The following is a 22,443-nucleotide window of genomic DNA, read 5'->3' as shown; positions in this document are numbered from 1 at the left end:
TCAATCAAGCATATTAACTAGATATCCCTAAAAGTTCTAAGAACAATAAATGTGGTGGTAATGATAAGTATTTTCCTCTCAATGTCCTCTCGCATGTCATAAATGATGAACCAATATTTAGATTATTTGCCCCTCGGAGATGACACATATGGAGCCGCCAAAAACCAATATCGCGCATTCCAATACACCATTCCAATTAATTCTGGCTACTCATAAACCTTTATACATCTGAAAACACATATAACGAACTTTCAGTTTCCCTGGATCTAAATTAATCAGATAATTTTAAATTCATATATGCTTAATATCGATCGACAGATATATACCATATATGCTACTTCTTATACCTTTATATCGAGGGTTTCCAGATAAACCTAAAAAAAAACATGTAATTATCACTTGAACATTAAAAAGTATCAAATGCAATATTTCCTATCAGTAACATAGGAACTGGAAATATATCTAATAAGTTAATAAGCTACGCCGGTTTGAATATTTTTCTTTTATGTGGATTCTGTGAGCCTAATTGATATACGGCAATAATTCGTCGTCGCCGCTATTTTCAAATTTTAACGGATTGAAGATGTAAGTATAAAATATGAGGCAAACATGTCATCAATCATCATACAGTATTACATTAATTTAAAATGCTTTTATCTTGTCTCAAGTCGGTTGTCGTCAGGATTCCTAATTTTAATTGCATAATTAAGGCTCTTTTTCATTTGCTATAGTCAATCGCCACGGTTTGCCGACTCCAAGGGAATCTATTAATAGAAAACAGCGAGATGTTTCTAAATGTCTTAAATTTTCGCTGTTTGCACTCATATTCGGGGCGATAAAACTAGAGTGTGGTACGCAAAGCATCATCACTCTGGTGAACGAGAATGTGTTAATGAGGGGTCCCGGATTCGAGCCTCGGTCTGAATGCACATTTAACTCACACTGTGACACGTACATGTTTATCATTCAGTATATATATGTACACTTCAGATATATGTTATAGTAAATGTATAAATGAAATGTTTTACATTATAGCATATGTATATTTATACATAATACACAATTCATAATTATAATAGATTGCTTGTCAACATTACGGATACTTTTATCAAGCTTTGTCGTATATATATCAGGTGTTTACAATTGATGGCGACAAAATTCAACTGCATTTTCTTGGAATCGATTATCGCTATGTGGCTATTTTCTCTAAAAGCAGAAATAGATGGTAGGATAGCAGTACAAATTACTTTGCATTGGACTTAAAACTTCAAGCTGAAAATAAATTCCAATTATAATACTGCCGTCATATTTATGCATTGTTAAGAACACTTATGAAAATTAAATTCAGCTTGATAATATCGTATACCACTTAAGTTAAACATATCTATGAACATTTAGTTTCGATTAACTTATTCAAGATTTATTTAAATGTCCTGAAAGATGATCTCCGATGATCAATAATGATTTCTTGTCAACTTTGCAATGACATTTGTCAACATTGATCTGTTTATTTTGATGGTAAATTGAACATACATTAACTTGAAAAACAAAGCTTATACTTTTATCAACGCTTTTTATCATCACTAATGTTCAGAAATAAGAAGCATTTAAGAAACTTATGAAAAGTTCTAAATTCGTTAATATGAATACTTAAACAAAGGTATTTCAGGGACTGAAATGAAAATCGTATTGTAAGAACAAAGAGGTGATGGGATCTGCCGTGTGTGGACACTCTAAAGTGAACGTAGTCCTTGACACCAAGTCGGACAAGCTGACTGGAGAAGAAAAAGTCAAGACAGATGAAATGGAGGTTGAGAATTCAATGCCTAAAGAAAACAGGGTTGATAAAACTGAGGGTGGCGTCGAATCAGATGATGATGATGATGATGATGATGATGATGATGATGCTGCTGCTGCTGCTGCTGCTGCTGCTGCTGCTGCTGCTGATGATGATGATGATGATGATGATGATGATGATGATGATGAAAATAGCGGGAAAGAAAGGAAGAAAAAACCAAAACTAACTGCTGAGTTTGAAAAAAAATAACGATAGAATCTATGGATTGTTGAGGCAATCTGTTGAGGAAGTATTTGAAATTAAGGAAAAGCGTATTGAAGAAGATAATTTCGAGAAAAAATTACTAAACGCATTTGTGAACTTCTATAAGTCCTATTTTGGATGTAACCGGTCTACTCTTGAAGATCAGGTGAAGTATAGACTGGGAATTGCGGACATATTAATAGAAACAAAATTCTACGAAATATGCTGTGAAACTATAATTGAAACCTACCCACAAGGATGGAAAGAAAATAAAGGGAAAGAGTGTATTGTCATGAGCTTATTGGGAAATTTCGCCGACGTGTCGGAGCGCCTACGAATGGCCCTTGCGACTTACCCAAGGTTTCTGGAAACGGTCAAACAAGCCCTGGAGGATTTTGCTCCCAGACAAAAGCTTGATCAAGAATCACCACTATCTGTGAGTTTGCAGTGTTGTTGTTCATGTTATAACTAGAAGATTAATTCATAGCTTCATTTGACTATAAATTAACCACTTTTCTGTGTTTCTAATGTGTCTCTACAATCTAAATTATCATAAGTTATTAACGTAATATTTTGAACATAAACACCAATATGTTAAGATAATAAAAAAGCTGAATTAAAGATATGCTTAGTAGCTGCTAAATGAAAATCATATTAAAGATGCTATCTGGAATGGGGCTTGACTCATTATGGATGTCATAATGGTTGTATTATATATATATATATATATATATATATATATATATATATATATATATATATATATATATATATATATATGGTATTGAATTAACTGCAAATTCAAAGATTTAAGATATCTGTCTAGCAAATTAATTTGTAATATTATTTTCTAATTCCAGGAGATAGAAGCGAAATTGTTGGATTCCTGTTTGATGGTACTACACAATACATCGATGACAGATGGCACTGGTGCACGCCTCCGAAGCCTTGATTTTACGACAACCACACAGTTATACCTCACTTCGCCGAAAGAAGACAGACAGCTGACCGCATTAGCGACACTTGCAGGTAACAATGATGATAGTATTACGTCCTGTATAACAAATATGTAAATGCTATGTAAGGAAACACAAGGCAATACTGTGTAAAAATTATTTCAAGTTTCCTTAGCTACACTACTTATCTAAGCCTACTTTCTATTTAGTTACTCTTTTAGTGGTAGCTTCGAGAATGTTTTTGTTTTTTTGTTTTTGATAGATGTTTAGGCCAATCACAATTGCCTTACAAGAACACAGTCAACCTACAAATAGATGATATCAAAAACACAAACATTGCAGTAATATTTTTATGATTGTTAGCAACTTCAGGTTATATTGGTTAAAAATAAATACAAATCATTCCGATATTAATAAGGCCCCACAACAAGGTTTGAGGGTGCCCTTCAAATATATCACCCTGTCCATATTTCCACTTTTTAGAATGTTTTTCTTTATTGAATTTTTATCTTTAAAATCATCGAAGACATATATTGCAGTTTTCATACATTAACTTAAATTAAAAATTACGAATGTTTAGTGAAATTTAACAACAGTCATAAATTTTGTTTAGCATTTTCATTATATCACATTAAAATACATTGGTCTCTATTTCATGTGTAGGCATAATAAACGAGGCAGAGTGTAACGTAATCAAAGCGGCACAATCTCCGGTGAAGCAACTTCTCAAAATAATTCAGAAGGGAATCAAACAGGCACAGCGACGTTACAAAGGCTGGTCTTGTCAAGAATGTGCATTCAGTAAGTTGCAATGATAATTGGATTATATTTGAGATCCCCTTATTTCGAAGGAAATTGTCGAGGTATTGTCATAGACTTGGTAACATTGACTTGACCTTAAGTAAAAAAACTGTTCAGGATATGTACATGCAATTAAGTACAGATATTGTTAAAAGACAACCCGAGACAATCTGCACATGGCATATGTAGCCTATTTTAATGGCTTTGAACCTTCTAAAATTTCGCACTTACGCACTGGATTCCAGAATTTCAAGGTTACAAAATGTAACTAACTTTTCTGTAAATGCATGCTACTACAGTGCTCAATTATTCAGTTTTAAAATGTAACTTACTTTTTGTTAGCATATATTACTAAGGTGCTCTATTTAAATTGTTTTAAAAATATGAGTTTTCTGTGAGCCCACAACATGTTTATATCAGCGAAGTCTAATCAAAGGACTTTTAATAACACTATTAAATACTATTGGAATAAAAGAATACATGAGGCAGTTTTCCAATAAAATCGCATTTTTAAATATTCTTCCTTAACACCATATTGTCAGATGCTTGCATATTCAAATGGTCTACTTGGTTGTTGTAAAATTGGTATGAATCTGGCGGACTGAGTTTAATACCAACTTTCGTCAAAAAATTGTTCAGTATCTGTGCACGTTCAAACATGCAGATCAAAACGAAACCTGCAATGCGTTCAGTATGGCGAATGTTAACATTACGTTATCAATCTGGTCTGTTTTGTTTTCCTGTTTCTACGCAGCGCATACACTGCTAGCTGGAAACCGGAAACGCGTCTACTTAACGTATGACAATTGTCATGACGAATTACAAATTAACCTAAATACATTCATTGCGCACGTCAATAGGAAGTAACGTGTGTTAATGAACCTTTACGGAAGAAAAATGAATACATTCACTGCGCTTATCGATAGGGAGTGACGTTTGTTTTAGCCACATTCATGCTACTGAAGCCATTCATTTATTAAGAAAAACTGTATTTCTATGAAACTAATTTGTAGCAGTCAAAACATCAGGAGTTTGTTGATAAAATGGACAAGATGAAATACCTAAAACGATGAAGTATTACCTGTTAAAGAAACGGACAGCGATTGACAAAAATTAATAATATTTGACGATTATGTTTGGGAGTAAAAATGACATTGGCATTGAGTTTCTGCCACATAGGATATACCATTACATCCAGGAGAGATAAGGAAAGTCACAGGTTTTTTCCTGAATGAAAGATAATTTTGAAAGTGCTGTAACTGAACTGTTGCCTGAGCATGGTAACAGCTCGATAGTGTATCCTAGAGTTGTGGAATCCCAAAAAGGAGGTGCCAGTGCTCGGATTCCAGTCCGGCTTTGTAATGTATCTGTTAGGCCGATAATAATCAAGCGAAAGCGGAATAATGCCAGCGCTAGAAAGTAACTGTGTTACGCCGAGAGGATCCATCAAAACCTATGTCTGCAGCTTTGTCAGCATCATCTGAAATAGAATACAAAACTAAAAATGATCATGAAGCAAATACAAAGTATGGAGTTAATTTGGATGAACCTGAACTTAACGAAGAGCAAAATAAGTTATTTGAGAAGTGGGAGAGTATCATTCCGAAGAATACAATAGATGTTGGTAACACCTTTGGAATCAAACAAAGCATACTACTGATCAACAATGAAAGATTTAAAGATCCTTTACGTAAAATACAACCAGCAGTTTAGAATGAAGTGTAAAACACTATAAAGAAATGATTGAAATAGGTGCAATTCGAGAATCAAAAAGTCCATTGTCTTCAAATGTAGTAAGGCCACACAAAATAAATATTGTTTTCCTCGGATTATGGACACAAAGATTGGAGCGAGAGAGCGAAACAAAAAGATAAAATACAATCTTGTCATAAAACCCGAAGAGAGCGAAGGGAGAATTTTTTTTCTTCAAATCATTTTAAAGAAGAAAGATTGTTGAATATAATTTTGGTTAAACCTTAAAATGAATACAATTTTGAATTTTATTGGACAATTGAATTATCAATTCGTTCTAAGTAATCACAGTATATGAACAAACCAAATTTCTAAGATAATTATATCATATTTTATTTATGATGATTATTCATAATAAAAAAATCCTGCTGTTAGGAAACATTTAACAAAAATATCTATCTGAAACACTTTAACATCACTTGCAACTGTATTTAGACATTAATTATGATTGACTTTGGATGTTTGAAAAATGACCAGATAGCATGTTTTACTAAGGCGGAACCCAACGAGTTAAGATTCAATCTGATTTTTTTAACTTCTTGATTGAGTTTCGTTTTTAATATCACAGTAAATGCCCTGGCATGTTTTTACCAAAATGAAAAGTATGTTGGTATAATAATAGTTCTTGAGTAAAGTACTAATAATGGTAAAAAGCTTTGACAAATATAAACTTATTTTCACAGACAAATGATGCCATTTCAAGAATTTATTCTAAGTTAAGTTTTCATTTCACATGAGAAAACAACATTTCGCCACAGTTTTAAAAACACAACTCATGTTTACCTGCAGCGGCGCAAATTTTGGATATCAAATTTTATTATCATAGGATTGTTATTAGACTTGTTGGTCCCAGTGTGGAGTCATTATTTGTCATTCCAATTTACATCCACTAACATCACAAATAACTCAATATTATAGCTACCAGTACCAGGCACAGGTAGCAGTTATGTTGAGAGGACCCACCATATTGCCACGCCTCCCCCAAAAATATATACATTTATATCTTTTAAGACCAAACATGATTGAAAAATGATCATTTATCACAAAAACGTATACAATGTATATCTATAAAAGATTCCACGAAAAACCCCAACTGATACCATTCTTACTTATTCATAAGTGATTGGTCCTGTGAACGTAACTGCTGCCTGTGGTATCAGGTACACATATCAATTTGCATAATTAATAATGTTGTTTATCATGGAATGATGAACAATGGTAGTACCATGGCCACAACACATTTATTGTTAAAAATAATATTAAATTTCAAAATTGCAAGCCATAGTGTTTTAACAGAAATCTGCCATTTTCATGGAATTTATTGAAACCAATTTCCAAATCAGTTGATTTACAATATAATTCTCGATGCATCGGTTAATTCCCTTTACCAGAAAAAAACACTAGAATTTCTTAGGAAAATTATAATTGATTATATTTCAGCTGTAGATATAGCTTATTTCGTTGGAAAATTATAAATGATTATATTTCAGCTTTCACTCCAAAACAAGTGTTGTTTATTTACATTTTCAAAAGAATAGGTGCGGTAAATCCAAGGAAAGAAACATCAATTTCGTGTGGCCTAATTGTAAGGAAAAAAAAGGTGCAATGAGATTGTGCATAGACTTCTGCATAGACTGTAGGACATTGAACCGAAGAACTAAAAAATTGAACATTTGGACTCCGTTTTCTCTCGATTAAATCTTAAACTTCAACCTTCCGCATGTACATTATTCATTACCAAGACAACATACATTGAACATGCTATATCTCGGGAAGGAATTGAAACAGACCTGCAAAAGTCAGTGGTTGTTAGAAGATGACCAGTACCAAAAACGGTCAAAGATGTGTCGGCTAGTGCAAGTTTGCAAAGGGATTCGTGGACATTGCCCGTCTACTGATCAACGTGCTAATATGGTATCCATCAGATAAGACGAAGAAAAATCACCACCACTGAAGAACACCCTATTTATTTGGGAACAGGATCAGCAGGATGCGTTTGATGAAATGAAAAAAGGCTGGGAATCCACCATTAATCAATACGGAAAAATTAGGCGCCTAAATAGGCAGTAACGAAAAAAAAACTACGACTATCACCGACGATAACCCTTTGACATACATTACACCTACAGCAAGGTGGTTAGCTTTATTGGCGAATTATATCTTCACTCCTCGTTACCGAGACGGACACACAGCACTTACGTCGACGGGTTCAGCAATGTTCACATCGAAATAGACAACAATGTATCTACCACTACAAATACATCATCAGAGCAGACAACATTTTGTTGAACTCCAAAACCTTACTGGAAGTAGCAGAAAACATACCTTAAGAAGTCCTTGAAGCCTACTTAATGTGTACAATATATAAGATGAAGGCTCAGCTGAACGACGCTATCCTCTCGATTGTCTACGAGTATATTCAGATGGTGAAATGCCTCTTGCCCAGCAGAAGTATGAAAAAGAATCTACCGCTGTATTGAGTACTCACTTTTTACTGTGTTTATATCATAACAGCTCATTTTAATTAATCCTGGTTTAATATCTAAATCTTTCAAAGTAACATACATACGTCTACCTTTGTTTTCAATTGCCATTACAGATATTAGTTTCCTTCTCTTTTTCCTAAGAAATAATTTCATTTAATGTATGTGTTTAAACACTTAACTGTCTAGTGAAGCTACTTTTTTATCACGTTCATGTTGTTGTTGTTTTTTGATAAAATTTGCGTCTTCTTGTATATTTTTCTCTCTCTTTTTTTACTCAATGTCATATACATATATTATTTTTAATATTTCCATTAGTAAAAAATATAGTACAAATCAAAATAATACATCAGTCCTTCTATCTATAATAAGGTTTATATAACATGTTAAAATACTATTTATGTTCTTCATATCCATTCAGTTTATAATATTTTATATATCTTACAAGTTGCACAACATAAGTAACTTGTTTTTCATGTTCTAAAATTGAAAACCGGTTTAATTATTTCCTTTTCGTCAAAACTGTTTCCATTGATATCTTCTATGTGTATGAACTAGTTCTTTAAAATGTTTGTGCTGAGCTTTAAAAGTTGCCTTCTGTCTTTAAACTGGGTTGCTTTTAGCAAAACAGAAATCTCTTTGGGAATGGCACCAACCACTGCTACAACAATTGGTATGCTTGGTAGAAAGGCTAAAACGGCAGTACATTCAATAATGCCACAAGTACTTTTCAAGCTGTATTTATATTTCCACATACTTTCTTAGTTCATAACTCTTTCTATGTGCTGCGACTAAATTTTATTTAAAGAATTAAAATATGTCCTTCATTTTCTATTTTATTATCTGTCTTATATCGTTATGATTTGAAATCTTCGCAAAATCGGGATAGAATCCACTGACAGAGCAAACGGCCATTTCCATTTACGCAAGTTGGTATTTAATATTCCCGTTCCAGAAATCAGTCTGCTTATATTTCCGTTGTTGTTTCCTGTTATTAGTATTATTGTGTTGTCAAAATGGTTTGGAACCACTATTAAAATTGAGCACTGTTGAAAAGTGGGGCTGAGAAAAAGGTGAATTACATTTAAAAACTATTAGAACTGAGCATTGTAGCAGTGTGCATTATTGGATTCAAAGAAAAGTAAGTCCAATTTTGAACCTACTACAACTGAGTGCAAAAGAGTAAAATGAAATGAAACATGTATTAACTGATCAGTGAATCCCATAATGCATACAATCGTCCTATTTTTATTGAACACCATTGACAGACGAGTGTCGGCATCCACTTTTATTTTTTAGGTTGGAACACTGTTATTTATTCAATTTGCAATGTAAAGCTTCAAAGTTGCATCGTATAAAAACAGATACAGTCACTTAATTTATATTTTGGTAATATATCTTTAAAATTAAAATTCTCAGATTAATGCAAAATCTTCACTGTATTTTAAACTGTTTGAATATTAAAATGAGTTTTGTTTGTAACAAGTTCTTTTGTACATTTCTAGCTGTGCGAAAACTTGCCCAGAACGATGCAAACATTCACCTACTGGTTGAACTTGGGGCGTTGAAACTGCTCGTAGAAATGGGCAGAACTGGCAGCGAGGCTGAACTGTATGGTACGAGCTTTAAACTTACAATGCTTAAAAATACACATTGCTTATTTTCGATTTCACGACGAAAAAAAACTAGGGTAGGTAGAAACCGGAAACAAGAATTTGCTTGTTATGCATTAGTTATTTTGGCCAAAAAACAAAACAAATAAAACAGTTGGCCTCTTTAAATATGTCACAGTTGTCTCGTTGTAAACAAAGGAGTTTAAAATATTTTAATGACTATAAATAATCTCCCATAAGAGTATAAAAAGCTTATTCCAATTGCCATGATGATCACGAAATAAACTGCAAATAAGTTGATAAATCTGACACATTACGGTTAGTCTCTGCAAACAAAGGGGTATATATATAAATATATATATATATATATATATAAATATATATATATATATATATATATATATATATATATATATATATATATATATATATATATATATATATATATCAAAATAGCCGGCTTGGTCTGTAGATAATGAACATGTAGTATGCAGTTGTGAAAACAGTTGTCCAAAATATCAATCCAAAATGGCGTCCAAGATTTCCGCCATAAACTATGAGAAGTTTCAGCTATTGCCTACATATTAAAAATAACTATAAATGCAATTAATTAACTCAAAACACCGAAGAAAGATTAAAAAGAAGACATTATGTGGACACAATTTTGTTAAAATTATTTAATACCATATACTGTATAGTATATAAATCCGTGCATTTTCAGAGAGCGTACAAGGAATCTGGGCCCTCTGTTTTGACAAACTGGTCCAGCAGAAAGTAGTCGCCCAGGCATACGAAGGGGGTGTGGTCAGCTTCCTGTGGGACTTCAAACAGTCGGCAAGTCTGAAAGTGACGCAGGCGTGTAATGGAGCTCTTTGGACACTCAAGGACATGCTGAGAACTTCAAAAGTTCAGAAATACAAGGAAATAGGTAAATATACATTGTGGTTGTTTTTGTTCTTTGTTTAACTCCGTAATTTTTCTCTGAAAATTTCTTTTAAATAAATCATTTACATACCACTTTTCATGTCTTTCCAAATTGAAACTTACTTGAGATTGGAAATTTTATCCGCATAAAAAAATTAAGCGCTATCGTTCCTCGAATTTAAAAGGCTAAATATTATTCAAACCAAAAACTTGAGTTGATATTTGATCAAATTCTAAATATTAAAACATATAGCTTCCTACAAAAAATAATCCCATTAACGATCCTGGCATGGTTTAGAAAAGAGTAACTGTATTTTTTCATACATAGTCAAGATTAATGAAATTACTATATATATGGGTCATTAGGTCATTACACAAGTTTTATCTACATTAAAAAGAAGAGCTACTTGCATGCAACTGTCATAACAAATGCGTTTTACAAGGGTTGACAAGTACCTAAAACATGTTCACAAGATCTTTGTATATAGTTATAAATTATTATTATTATTATAGATTCTTGTATTACCATAATGGATTCACCTTCCGTTCCTCCGTGTATCCGTTTGTACGGAATGAAGATTTTCAACGGGCTCGAGTGTCGCCATTTGACCTCTTTTGAGTAAGTTTTGTTTTTGTACAACCAAAACATAACTTTTATTAATATTATCCCTCAGGTGAACAACTTGAGTCCTCCACAGAAAAGAAGAAAGAAAGCGAACCGGATAAAGCCGTTAACAGGGAAAATATTACAGGAAGCTCAAGTGAGTCACAAGGTCACGTGATGATCTCCTACCAATGGGCGGATCAGCAAAAACTTAAAGAAATCAGGGACAGGATCAAACGGCATGGGTATAAGGTAAGATATTTAATTTCTTGGATTGTCAATTAAGGGCTTATCAGCATGTTTGCATTACCTGCACATTATGACAGACACATAAGAATTACTCTATCCCTCGTCGTCGGTGTCCATATCATCACACTTTATACTCCGATCAATAACTTTTAAACGCATTGGTGTAGAATCTTCGAAATTAGTGTGCACATTGGCCATTACTAGAAAGTGATAGATGATTGCAGCAGGTGGCATATCTAATTTGTTGATCTGTATTGATTGCATTGATTGAAGTGCCCCATTTGCAAGTGTATATATATATCTCATGTCTTCATTTTTCGCGAGCGGTCAGTTTTTCATTGGTTATTTAATGCAAGCACAACCCGAGTTATTGAAATTTTACCCAAACGCGAACTTAATATGTCAATCACATGTGTAGTTAAATGTATTCATTGTACAATGTGTTTTTTTCAGTAAATCGTTCAGTTACTAGAGTGTATACATGTATATTTTAATGTCTTTGTCATTTGTCTTGTAATTGCACTGTTAAGATTTGCCTATTTTTATAGTTCTGATAATAGAGATAACTTAAGACAAAAACAGAAAGCACACAAACTTCTCTAAAGTAAGTGACCTGATTTTGGAGTTTAAAATATTCGTATGTGTTGGTATATACTGTACTAGTCAATGAACTGAAGTATAATTAAGCATTTATTGTGAATTATATATTGTATGAATTAAGGACTTTGCTTGAATTCTTCCTTAGGTTGGAATATTGTTTAAATTACCTCTTCTAGATATTGTAATAATTGTTTCCGCTAGGTTTGGATAGTGTATGAACTACTCCCAAAAAGGTGTGGATATCCACCTAGGTTTTGATTATATAACAAATATCACCTATATGCGTGGATGATTTATGACATGTATTTCTTTGTTTAAGATATTGCATATGTTCCTCCGCAAGGTTTGCATTTTAGGTAAATTATCTCTAAAAGGTTTGGAGATGTTTTGTATTTTACCTTTCTTAGGTATAAATAGTGTATGTATTACCTCCGCTGGGTCTATTGGGTTAATTATCTCTCAAATGTTTTAATACATTGTTTAAGTTACCTCCCATAGATATGGATATGGTATGAACTATTTCCCCTATGTGTGGAAAATATATGAATTGCCACCCATATGTATAGATACCGTAACTATGATCTATCTCCACTATGTGTGAATATTGTAGGATTTATCTCACATATGTATGGATCGTGGATGAATTATCAGGGTGGTTAGCTAAATTATCTTCCATAGGTTTGGATAGTGGATAAATTATCTCCCCAAGGTACGGATAGTGGATAAATTATCTCCCTAAGGTATGATAGTAGATGAATTATCTTTCCTGAGAGTTAATATTGTCTATATTATCTCCCGTAGGTTTGTATAATGGATAAATTATATCCACTAGGTGTAAATATTCTCTTAACTATCTCCCCCAGGTGTGGATGGACATAGATGAGATGGGTGGCTCCACTATACAGGCGATGGCAGAGGCAGTGGAGAATGCTGATCTTGTATTGATGTGTATGTCTACAAAATACAAGCATAGTACAGTCTGCCGGGCAGGTCAGTAATTAAATCTACAAAGAAAACTATTTTTCAATGCTCACCTATCCCAACTTTCCATACTATTATTTGACACAACATTGACTTTAATGATACTGTGTCAAACATTTCAGACATCACCCGAAAATAAAACAAATTGACACTCATCTCTATGCTTGTTTCGAATGATCTCCAATATATGAAAATATGAAACACCTATGTTTCTCTGGCCTTGTGTATATTTAATACTTTTTAACATAATTAATTTTGCTTTTGCTTTTGGGAGTTACTGAAACTATTTTGGTACATATAAAGAGCAATTGAGTGATAATATTCTCTTTTTGTTTTGTGTATTTTTACAAATTTGACACAAGATTACATTAATGGGACCCCTTAGTTCATGTATGTTTTTTTCTGAAAATAATCTAAATCGAAAACTTACAGATATTAACAAACAACAATCAACAACTGGTATTTATTGTATTAAGCATTTTTTGTATATCCAAGCTGAAAATGATCAAAATTTCAGAAGTGTTAATAACGCTTTCCTGCAAACTTGGTCGTTTATTGACACATTTCTAAAAAGTCATTAATAATAGTGCTCTAATTTTAACTTAAGATGGTGTTTTGTGTTTGTTATCACTAATTTGTTCACACTATACACAATTGTGTTTTTTTTTCAATGTCTGATCCTATAAAACATGAAAGAGTCAATTTAATTTATTGTCACATACCACCGACACAACGGAATTCTGAAAGGGTCATCGCCTGTAAGTGTGTTGATCTGAAATTGAGACACTCGATAGTACAATGATGAAAACGCGAAATCACGACGATAACAAAAACGCGCAAGTAAGATAGTAAAACGCGATCGAATTGGCGTGCTTTCACCATCGAACTGTCGCGTTTTCACCATCGTAATATCGGATATCTAGTCTTTCGTTATCGTAGTATCGTACGATAACGTTTTATCATCATACTGTCGTGTTATTATCAACGTACTGTCGTGTTGACATTATCATATAATCGGTTTATCATCATCGTAATGTCCCGTTATCATCGTCGCACTGTCGCGTTATTATCATCGTACTATCGCGAATTCATCGTCATACTGTAGCGTCGTACAACGATGGTGGAAACGCGACAGTAATATGGTAAAATCACGATAGTATATAGCATTATCATTATCGTACTATCGTTTTTTTTCCGTTATCGTAATTTCGTGATTTTGCGTTTTCATCATCGTAAATGTACTATCGAGTATCGCATATCAGATCAAAACATTCACAAGCGATCGCCCGAACGACACATTACAACGCTATGGTCCGTTGTGATCCGTGGTTGATTTGGCTAGGAAAATCTCGTAATCATTAATAATTACTAAGGCAGTTGCATTGTGTCCGCTAGGTATCAGAAACTCTGCCGTAGAAAATTACTTTGGCGAAATCCGAATTTGAAATGACTCCGCCCTTTTCAGTACAATAAATATTGACAGCAGTCAATACCACACAGGCATGGAGGCTACTGACACTATAATGTCATTGAATAATATTTCATTCTAACATGTATTTATTCGAAGAAGAGTTGACTCCCCTGCCTCATGCATATTCATTAAAACGGATTTTAGTAATTGTTTTCACTGTATTTATGAAGTATAACGGAATTAAGCAACGTGGTTGCCGATGATGATTTAATTTACATATTAATTTTGTACTCTTTCATCCTGGCTCATAAAACATTTCGCTTAGTTTTGACTCACTGGTGTACAGTTCTATTATCACCTTTGCAAACTTATAAACATTGTAAGATTTTTTCATCTCATGTATGTACATATACAGAACACGTAAAAGTCATTTACTTAAAATACATAACCACTTATTACGAGTTATAACGATAAAAGCTTTAAAAATCAAATTTGACATTTTCACTTTACCGATACATAACACAATGTACTACTAATTCTATTCAATGTATATATTTGCCATGCTGCGTCACAATACGCACTTAGCCTTCTAAGGAATATCGAACATACAAAACCAAGTTAAAATCTTCAATTCTTACCGTCAAACCTATATTTAGTGGCGAACTTTGAGAGAAAGTCAAATTGACTGCTTGTGGCAGATGATCACCTAATGTTAAAATGTACATTTAATATAACGTTCAACTTACAGAGGCTGAGTACGCATTCCAGAAGGGAAAAAGGATCATTCCATTAAAAATGGAACAGGGTTACGTACCAGACGGCTGGCTGGGGTTCATCTGTGGGGCTAAACTCTTCTATGAATTTAGGTGTAAACAATGTTTCTGTGTTGTATTAGTTTTTCTGTGTTTCAAATTTTGTGGCAGCAATAGCAGCGTCATTGCCGTTGTAAAAACATTTTTAGCATTCGCAATAAAAATAGTTGGAAGATATGACCATGAAACTAAGTAATATTGACAGCGACAATACATACACATGTATCAATACCTTTAAGGTATTAGCCATGTAATACAACTCGGGAAACATCGGGTAACATCGACATATATCGCCACTCGCCGTAACAGATCGCGACGAACATCGGGCGTATTCGGCCTGTACCGGATGTTGCTATTTTTAGAAACAGAAGGTATTTCCCGGCTATTCATAGGTCAATAATGGAATTTCTACATCGTAGGATTTGGAAACATTGTGATGTTTTTCTCATGAATATACGTTTAAAATAAATAAACACTAAAAGTACACGCTGACAGTTGATTACGATACAGCTAACAATTTGAGTCATTACAGTAAAACATGGATTATAAGTGAAATATACGCGTAAGAGAAGATTTTTTCTCGAAAAAACGAACTGTCAACAATCGGCATGGAACTGGGATATTCGTATCAAAGGGCTCAGAATGTAAGTATCCTTGAGCAGTTTTGTACGTTGATGTGTTAAAAAACGTTTGTTTTTTAATTTATCTTTGGAATTTTTAAATCATTTTTATTAGCTAAATGTTTAGACAGCATGTTCATATTTTACATGTACTTATGTACATGTTACATATTTTTATATATACTTATGTACATAACTTATGTTTAAGATATGATACGAGTATGTAATCTTTAAATTGATTGTTTTATCTTAGAAAAATATTAGACTTAAAATTTTGTTTAAAAATGATGTGTTTTGGTACGTGACCTATTTCTAACATACCACAATACATGTACATACCCGTTATTTGTTTACAAAATGCATATTTTCAAAATTAACCTGTTGTATGTGGTTTGGGGCTTGAAGCCGCATCTGCTAGGACACTATTGACATTCATTGGCTTGGTGTAGGTCTCGTTAAAACCCCATACTGTTGTGAATCATTATCAACCATATGCACAACAACTACACATTTGTGCCTACCAACCCTTACTCTTGGCTAAAACAGATATTAGTGCAGAATGTATAATACTTGTGCATTTGTATTTTACGGTGGTAGTTTCTGCTGGTTGATAATCAGAAGTCTAATTTCTTCCAGGCAGGAAAATGACTGAATATTACTTAGTCAACAACACTGGGTTATGAAGAATTCCAGCCTGCATTAAATACTATGTTGGATCCTTGAGAGCGGATTTGACAGCCATGTCCATCCACAAGGCAGTCGCATCTGATCAAGATGATGTGAGTATTTCATATAAAACATATTTGACTTGGTTTTTGTTTTTATAAACCTTCTGTATTCAATAATCAAGTGGTGGTGGTGGTGGTGATGGTGGTCAAGTGGTGGTGGTGGTGGTGGTGGTGGTGGTGGTGGTGGTGGTGGTGGTGATGATGATGATGATGATGATGATGATGATGAATTTTATTGATAAATTGAATAATTTTCTTTATATATATATATATATATATATATATATATATATATATATATATATATATATATATATATATATATATATATATATATATATATACATGTTTGTATCAGCTTGTTGTTTTTTCAAAATAATGTCGAGAAATATTAAACTGTTTATATTTTATTTTGTATATGTATGGCAGTATAATTATCTATACTAATTAGTTAGAAAGGCTTTAAAGTACAACTTTTTTCCTTTACAGCACTAAACATTCTTGATGGGTAAAGTACCTGAAGGTGCATGAAAACCAAATCAGCATTGACTAAGCATTGAGTAGTTATCATCTGTGCACACACTACAAGTACAAAGCATGGGAACAGACCAAACTTCAAATGTTGAAGAGTGAAGAATTATTGTGAAAATAAATAATTGTTAGAATACCAATGACAAAATAAAACAGATATACATCAAATTACCCACAGAGATTGTTTACATGTTATAATATTAAAAAACAACAACATTAGTTGAGAACTTTCACTCTGATATTTTTGGAGGGGCGAGCCCACTTATTGTTCTTGTTTCTTCACATATTTTAGTTTAAAAGTACACTCATTTGTTTTAAACTCTGTAGTCTGAGTTATTATCACAAGTAAAATTCATTTATTTGAAACTGTACATTTTATGAATAAGTCCAATTAAGCTTTATAAATTTTTACAAGAAAAAGGTTGATTTTTAAGCATTTTATTAGCTATAAAAATGTATGGTAACATGACATTATGTATATTTTCTTCAAAACTGGACGGTAAACTATCATAAATTGTCTTTTAAATTGTTCAATAGACATCATAGATAATATATAAAATGATTTCAGCAGCTTGCCTTATAGTTAACTATTTTTTATGAATTTTATAAAACTGCTATATATTTTCAAACATCGAAAAACTGCTCTTTTCCGAAGAATCATAAGATCAATCAAAATGATTTTTTTCCATGTGTATCAATAATGTGTTCATTTGAACTTTAGTTTTCTGTTAACTGAAGTTTATTTTATTGTGTTTATTTCATAATCTCTGATAATGCGAAAAAAAAATCAAATATAGACAAAATATTTACTCGTCGCTCTTTGTAGCCCTTGGATTTTGGGGTGGGTGTAATGAAACATAAATAACTTTTTTAATTCACGGTAAAAAATCTTCAAAATTTGGATAAAAGTCCCATAGTGTACCGTGATTATAACTATGTTGTCGGTTAAAGCTTTTAAAAAAGTGTGTATTACGCGGCTAATACCTTAACTTTATTTTTTAAAAAGGTTAAGTTATAGATTCGATTTTAATAGTGGTTTAAGTATGCCCCTTTTTCGTTTTAAATAACCAGGCGAGCGTTGTCATCCGCTTGTAATGCTCTTTGGACTGACAGTTTATTTTTTTGTTTGTTTAATGCGCATATGATTTCCTCTTAATATATGGACAGTTATCGAAACAGTTGTCCTACTTTTAATTCTTGCTTTGAGCTTTTGAGGCTTAAATTCAACTTTGAAATATTGACGTATGCACTTACTTTGCCTGGCCAGGGACATAAAACACCTTAAAACAACATCCATCCTAACTTAAGTCATTTTGCTTATAGAAGTAAGTTATTGGTCATATGATAATAATGATATTAGTTTTTTAAAATGCATTTTTTTCATTGACATTATAAAAAATAACTGTTAAGACAATGACTTAAGTTATGAAATGACTCAATGAATACGGCTACTGTGTTAAATATGGAACACTCGTTTCACATGATTGGACTCTGTTGTTAACAAACAGGCAACAAACTTTTGTATTGTATGGGTCAGTTTAACATTTTTAATTAAATTAAAATTAATTATTTTTATTTCAAATTCAATGAACAATTTTATTAGACCATTCAAACGATTTGCGATAAAAAAAAATATGTTAAAACATCATTATTTTGCATGTGCAAAATGATTTTTGTAATTCATATGGGTCCTTCAGGTTATGCTTATTTTTAATTACTGACATAACTTAAATAGTTTAATGAAAACTGCAGCGAGAAATACCCTTTTGAGGTCAAGATGGGTGAACTTATGAAAGAGATGAACAAAGTGCTGAAAGCATCTCATTCCAGGGACCATCAAGCCTCTGGGCACATAGATCACACACTTTCGCCGGTCATATCTATTGTTGTGCCTGTGGTATGGTCAAAATTTCCTATGTTTGAATCAATCTAAAAAAATATTTATTTATTTTGTATTTGAGTCAGACCGGTATCAAAAAATTAAGCACTCAAAAACGTAAGCCTTGGTCATAACTCCAAACATTCAAGATATCTAAATGAGTGTTTTGTACGCTTGTTGCCAGGGTTAATAGGCACATCTAATTCTGGCTTAAAATTGTTGAACTATGCTCTTTATTTGACCGGATAAAAACAGTTGCGCTCTTGATTATTGCAAGATAAATCAACGATTCAATCTATTTTTTTAAATGCATTTTTTTACTTAATGACTAGTTATTGATCTTATGAAAGGAAGATCAGACTTTTTATGAAGATTTAGTATTGATCGGGATGCAAGTTGTAAACCTAGTGAAATATAAAGAAAGAAATCGTGAGAATTGATATTTTGAATTTAAACGATGTACCGAAGGCCTTTTTGTAAATAATTTTCATTGTCGAGGATCATAACTAGTACAAGGTTAAGTAACGCAATTTTTTGTTGCCTCCTAGGTTCACGCAGAGCCTCCAAGAGGAAACGATACGCCTGATGGAGTTTCCATGACAACAGTTGCTAAGGTGCCAGTTACCCTGGCAACCATTCAGGCTGTTAGAAAATGGAGTCCTGATGAAGTAAATCAATGGAGGAAAAAAAATAACATAGCAAGGTAAACGTTATGGCAAATACATTGCATGTTTTTCTTTTTGAGTTCGTCCTTTTTTAAGATAAAAACATCTGAAATTGTTGTTGCATATGTGTCGTCGGCTCGGCATCGTTGCAGTGAAAAACCTTTTTTTTTTTGGGGGGGGGGGGGAGTAAAACAAGGTTAAAGATATTGAAATGAAAATTGGTACACATGTTGCTAGGGACATACACTACGCACATGTACTGCAAGGTCAATAACTGTGGCTTTATTACTAGATACGCCCCCTTTTTACTTATAAAAACAAACATTTGCTCTGAGGGTCTCTTTTTAAATTCATCTTTCATTGTTTTGTTTTTTTAAATCTTAAACACTCCACTTCAGTTACCTTGCATAAAGTTCTTTCATTATAAAAGACATAATCTGCTTAGATTTTCTAAATGTATGCACAATTTCAATAAAAATAACTTATACAGTCTACTAGGAAAAGGGTGCCTTATGAAGTGTTGTGATAAGTAGACAATTTGTTGTATTAAAAAATGGTAAATTTGTATTCTAGTTCAGTACCAAAGCTCAAATCCGGGGAAGAAGTTGCATTTTTGCTGACCATGAGGGCTGAGTCACCGGACTTCTTCTACCGCTGTGTACAGGACATGCTGAATGGGAAGGACATTTCATCCATGGCTCGCCTGTTTACGGCGCTCCATGACATAACACATACATGAACAGAGACTGCCACTCGGAACACCACGGCCTTTATCCAATAAGTTTGACCTCGGAAAAAACATGGGTCCATAGAAATAATCCAACATGGCGGCCATATTGAAAACGTTTTGTATGTGTTTGTTTTGAACCGAAAAGGTACATATTTAATGTTTAAAAGAAGAGAAAATGTGACATTATATCGGTTATGAAATATAATATGAATCTGTTTTCTATGCTTTTCCAAATTCAATAAGAAACGAATCAAAATAATTGATTTCAAAATATTGTTTACTTTATTGAATGGGTCTTCTTATCGAAATGAAAATTGAGTAAATAACCGGCGGCCGAATTATATTTTCGTATATCTTGAATCCCATTTACGAGTTCGATCCCGTAAGTTTGCCGGAGATGGCCGAGTTGTTACGATTGATAAAAAACTGCAAAGAAACATTTCCACCATGGGCCGCCTGGTGTGAACGCTGCATGACATCACACAGACACTGAAACACGGACTCCATACAATTATTCTTATATTTCTGCGTTATATTCTTTCAAATTCACACGTGTATATAATTGTAATCACTTTTAAAATATACTTTCAGAGCTAGATTTACTTAAATATGCTAAATTTTCAATTTGCCTTCACATTGTTTTGATTTTTATTCTTGTGTTTAATCATATTATAATTAGATTTCGATGGAATGTAGTCACAACGTAAATAGACACATGGCTTATTACAAACCAAATAGTATTTCTAGCTTTCTTAAAATTGGCTCTTGCATGAAACAATTCGGCATTAGACCGGTTGATATATTTTGTCCATTTCAACAAACCTACAAGTCTTGAATAACATGTATAAATTAATTTAATAATATTTCAGATATAATTGTTATAATTTATTCTATCGAATTAGCATTGATAAGTGTTTCCTGTGTTAAGACACCGAACGTTTTAGTTCCTCATTTACATGTATTATGGATTCCATTTAATATGTTTTTGTTTAGAATTGTTGTCAGTGATATCATTTACGAAAACGTTTTGTAACGTCAAATGAAATTCGGTGATTTTGTTTTACCTTTGATAAAAAGCCGTTATAGAGAACTGTCCTAAAAATTATAAAGGAAACATTTAAAATCCATATCCTGCAAACAATGTAAGTTGAATAAAATGTTATTATACTTCAATTTGTTACTTTAAAATGAACAGATCAAAACAGAACAGAAGTTTATTTCGACTTATGCAACATATATTGTATCTCGTCAATCAAATATCAAAACAAAACTATACAAGTAAATTATTCATGCATGTGATCATCGTGACAAGGCAGAAAATATAAATAACCATTGAAGTATAGCTAAGAAATATGACCAATGTGCATGTATTCCAGTTTTGTTCTAATTATAATTGATTAAAACTGTATTACTAGTTACTTAGATATATTATCGAAATGAGGGTGGATAATGGTTTCAACAATAATATCAGAACTTAAACAATATCACTGATTTACATGTTTCTTCTTTTAATTGCCTGTACTTAGAATATCCATGCATTTACAATATTTTTTTTGTTATTATAATTAACAAGTTGAGTGAATTTAAACATGCTGGGTTTTAGATATACATTCATTATGATAAGTTTTTATAGGTGGTCATCGAAACAACTACATCTCATAACACAATGAAATATACCCTAAACGTCATGTATATGGCATAATATACATAGTCTTTCATTTCTTGGCAGTCTATCTTATCCATACTAACCAGTTTGAATACGTATCCATAGGGTTTTTATTTCCCTTTTTATAAAAACTATTAAGATAATCAGCCATACAAAACGTACTATGGAAATGCATGTATATTATATGTTCGCACTGTTGGTAATATCAGCACGCCACTTTTGTAGAAAACTATTAATTAAACGTTGTATAAAATATGGAGCAAAGATGTGACATTATAAATTCCCGGATTAACCCAGACGTCTAAAAATCCATTCTCTTCAAATAAACATTTTACGTTAGATGCTGAAGTTGTGAGGCGTTCCTAGCTTAAATCCACGTATTACGGGTACCGAAAAT

The 22,443-nt window shown here is 32.7% G+C and overlaps 1 protein-coding gene across 1 annotated transcript; it reads left to right on the top strand.

The window, feature by feature from the left end:
- The first annotated feature begins 1,708 nt into the window (after positions 1-1,708).
- Positions 1,709-21,287, top strand: LOC128204767 (uncharacterized). The gene is made up of 12 exons (XM_052906172.1): positions 1,709-1,856; positions 2,299-2,477; positions 2,902-3,070; positions 3,661-3,798; positions 9,539-9,649; positions 10,368-10,574; positions 11,245-11,426; positions 12,887-13,013; positions 15,164-15,281; positions 18,859-19,003; positions 19,534-19,688; positions 20,224-21,287. The coding sequence occupies exons 1-12, from the start codon at positions 1,709-1,711 to the stop codon at positions 20,387-20,389; spliced, it is 1,845 nt and encodes a 614-aa protein (XP_052762132.1). The 3' UTR covers positions 20,390-21,287.
- The last annotated feature ends 1,156 nt before the right edge of the window (positions 21,288-22,443 follow it).

The sequence above is a fragment of the Mya arenaria genome, chromosome 10, assembly GCF_026914265.1.
Source record: "Mya arenaria isolate MELC-2E11 chromosome 10, ASM2691426v1".
Taxonomy (NCBI): domain Eukaryota; kingdom Metazoa; phylum Mollusca; class Bivalvia; order Myida; family Myidae; genus Mya; species Mya arenaria.
Note: the sequence above shows the minus strand (reverse complement) of the source record. Positions and strands in the feature narration are given on the sequence as shown.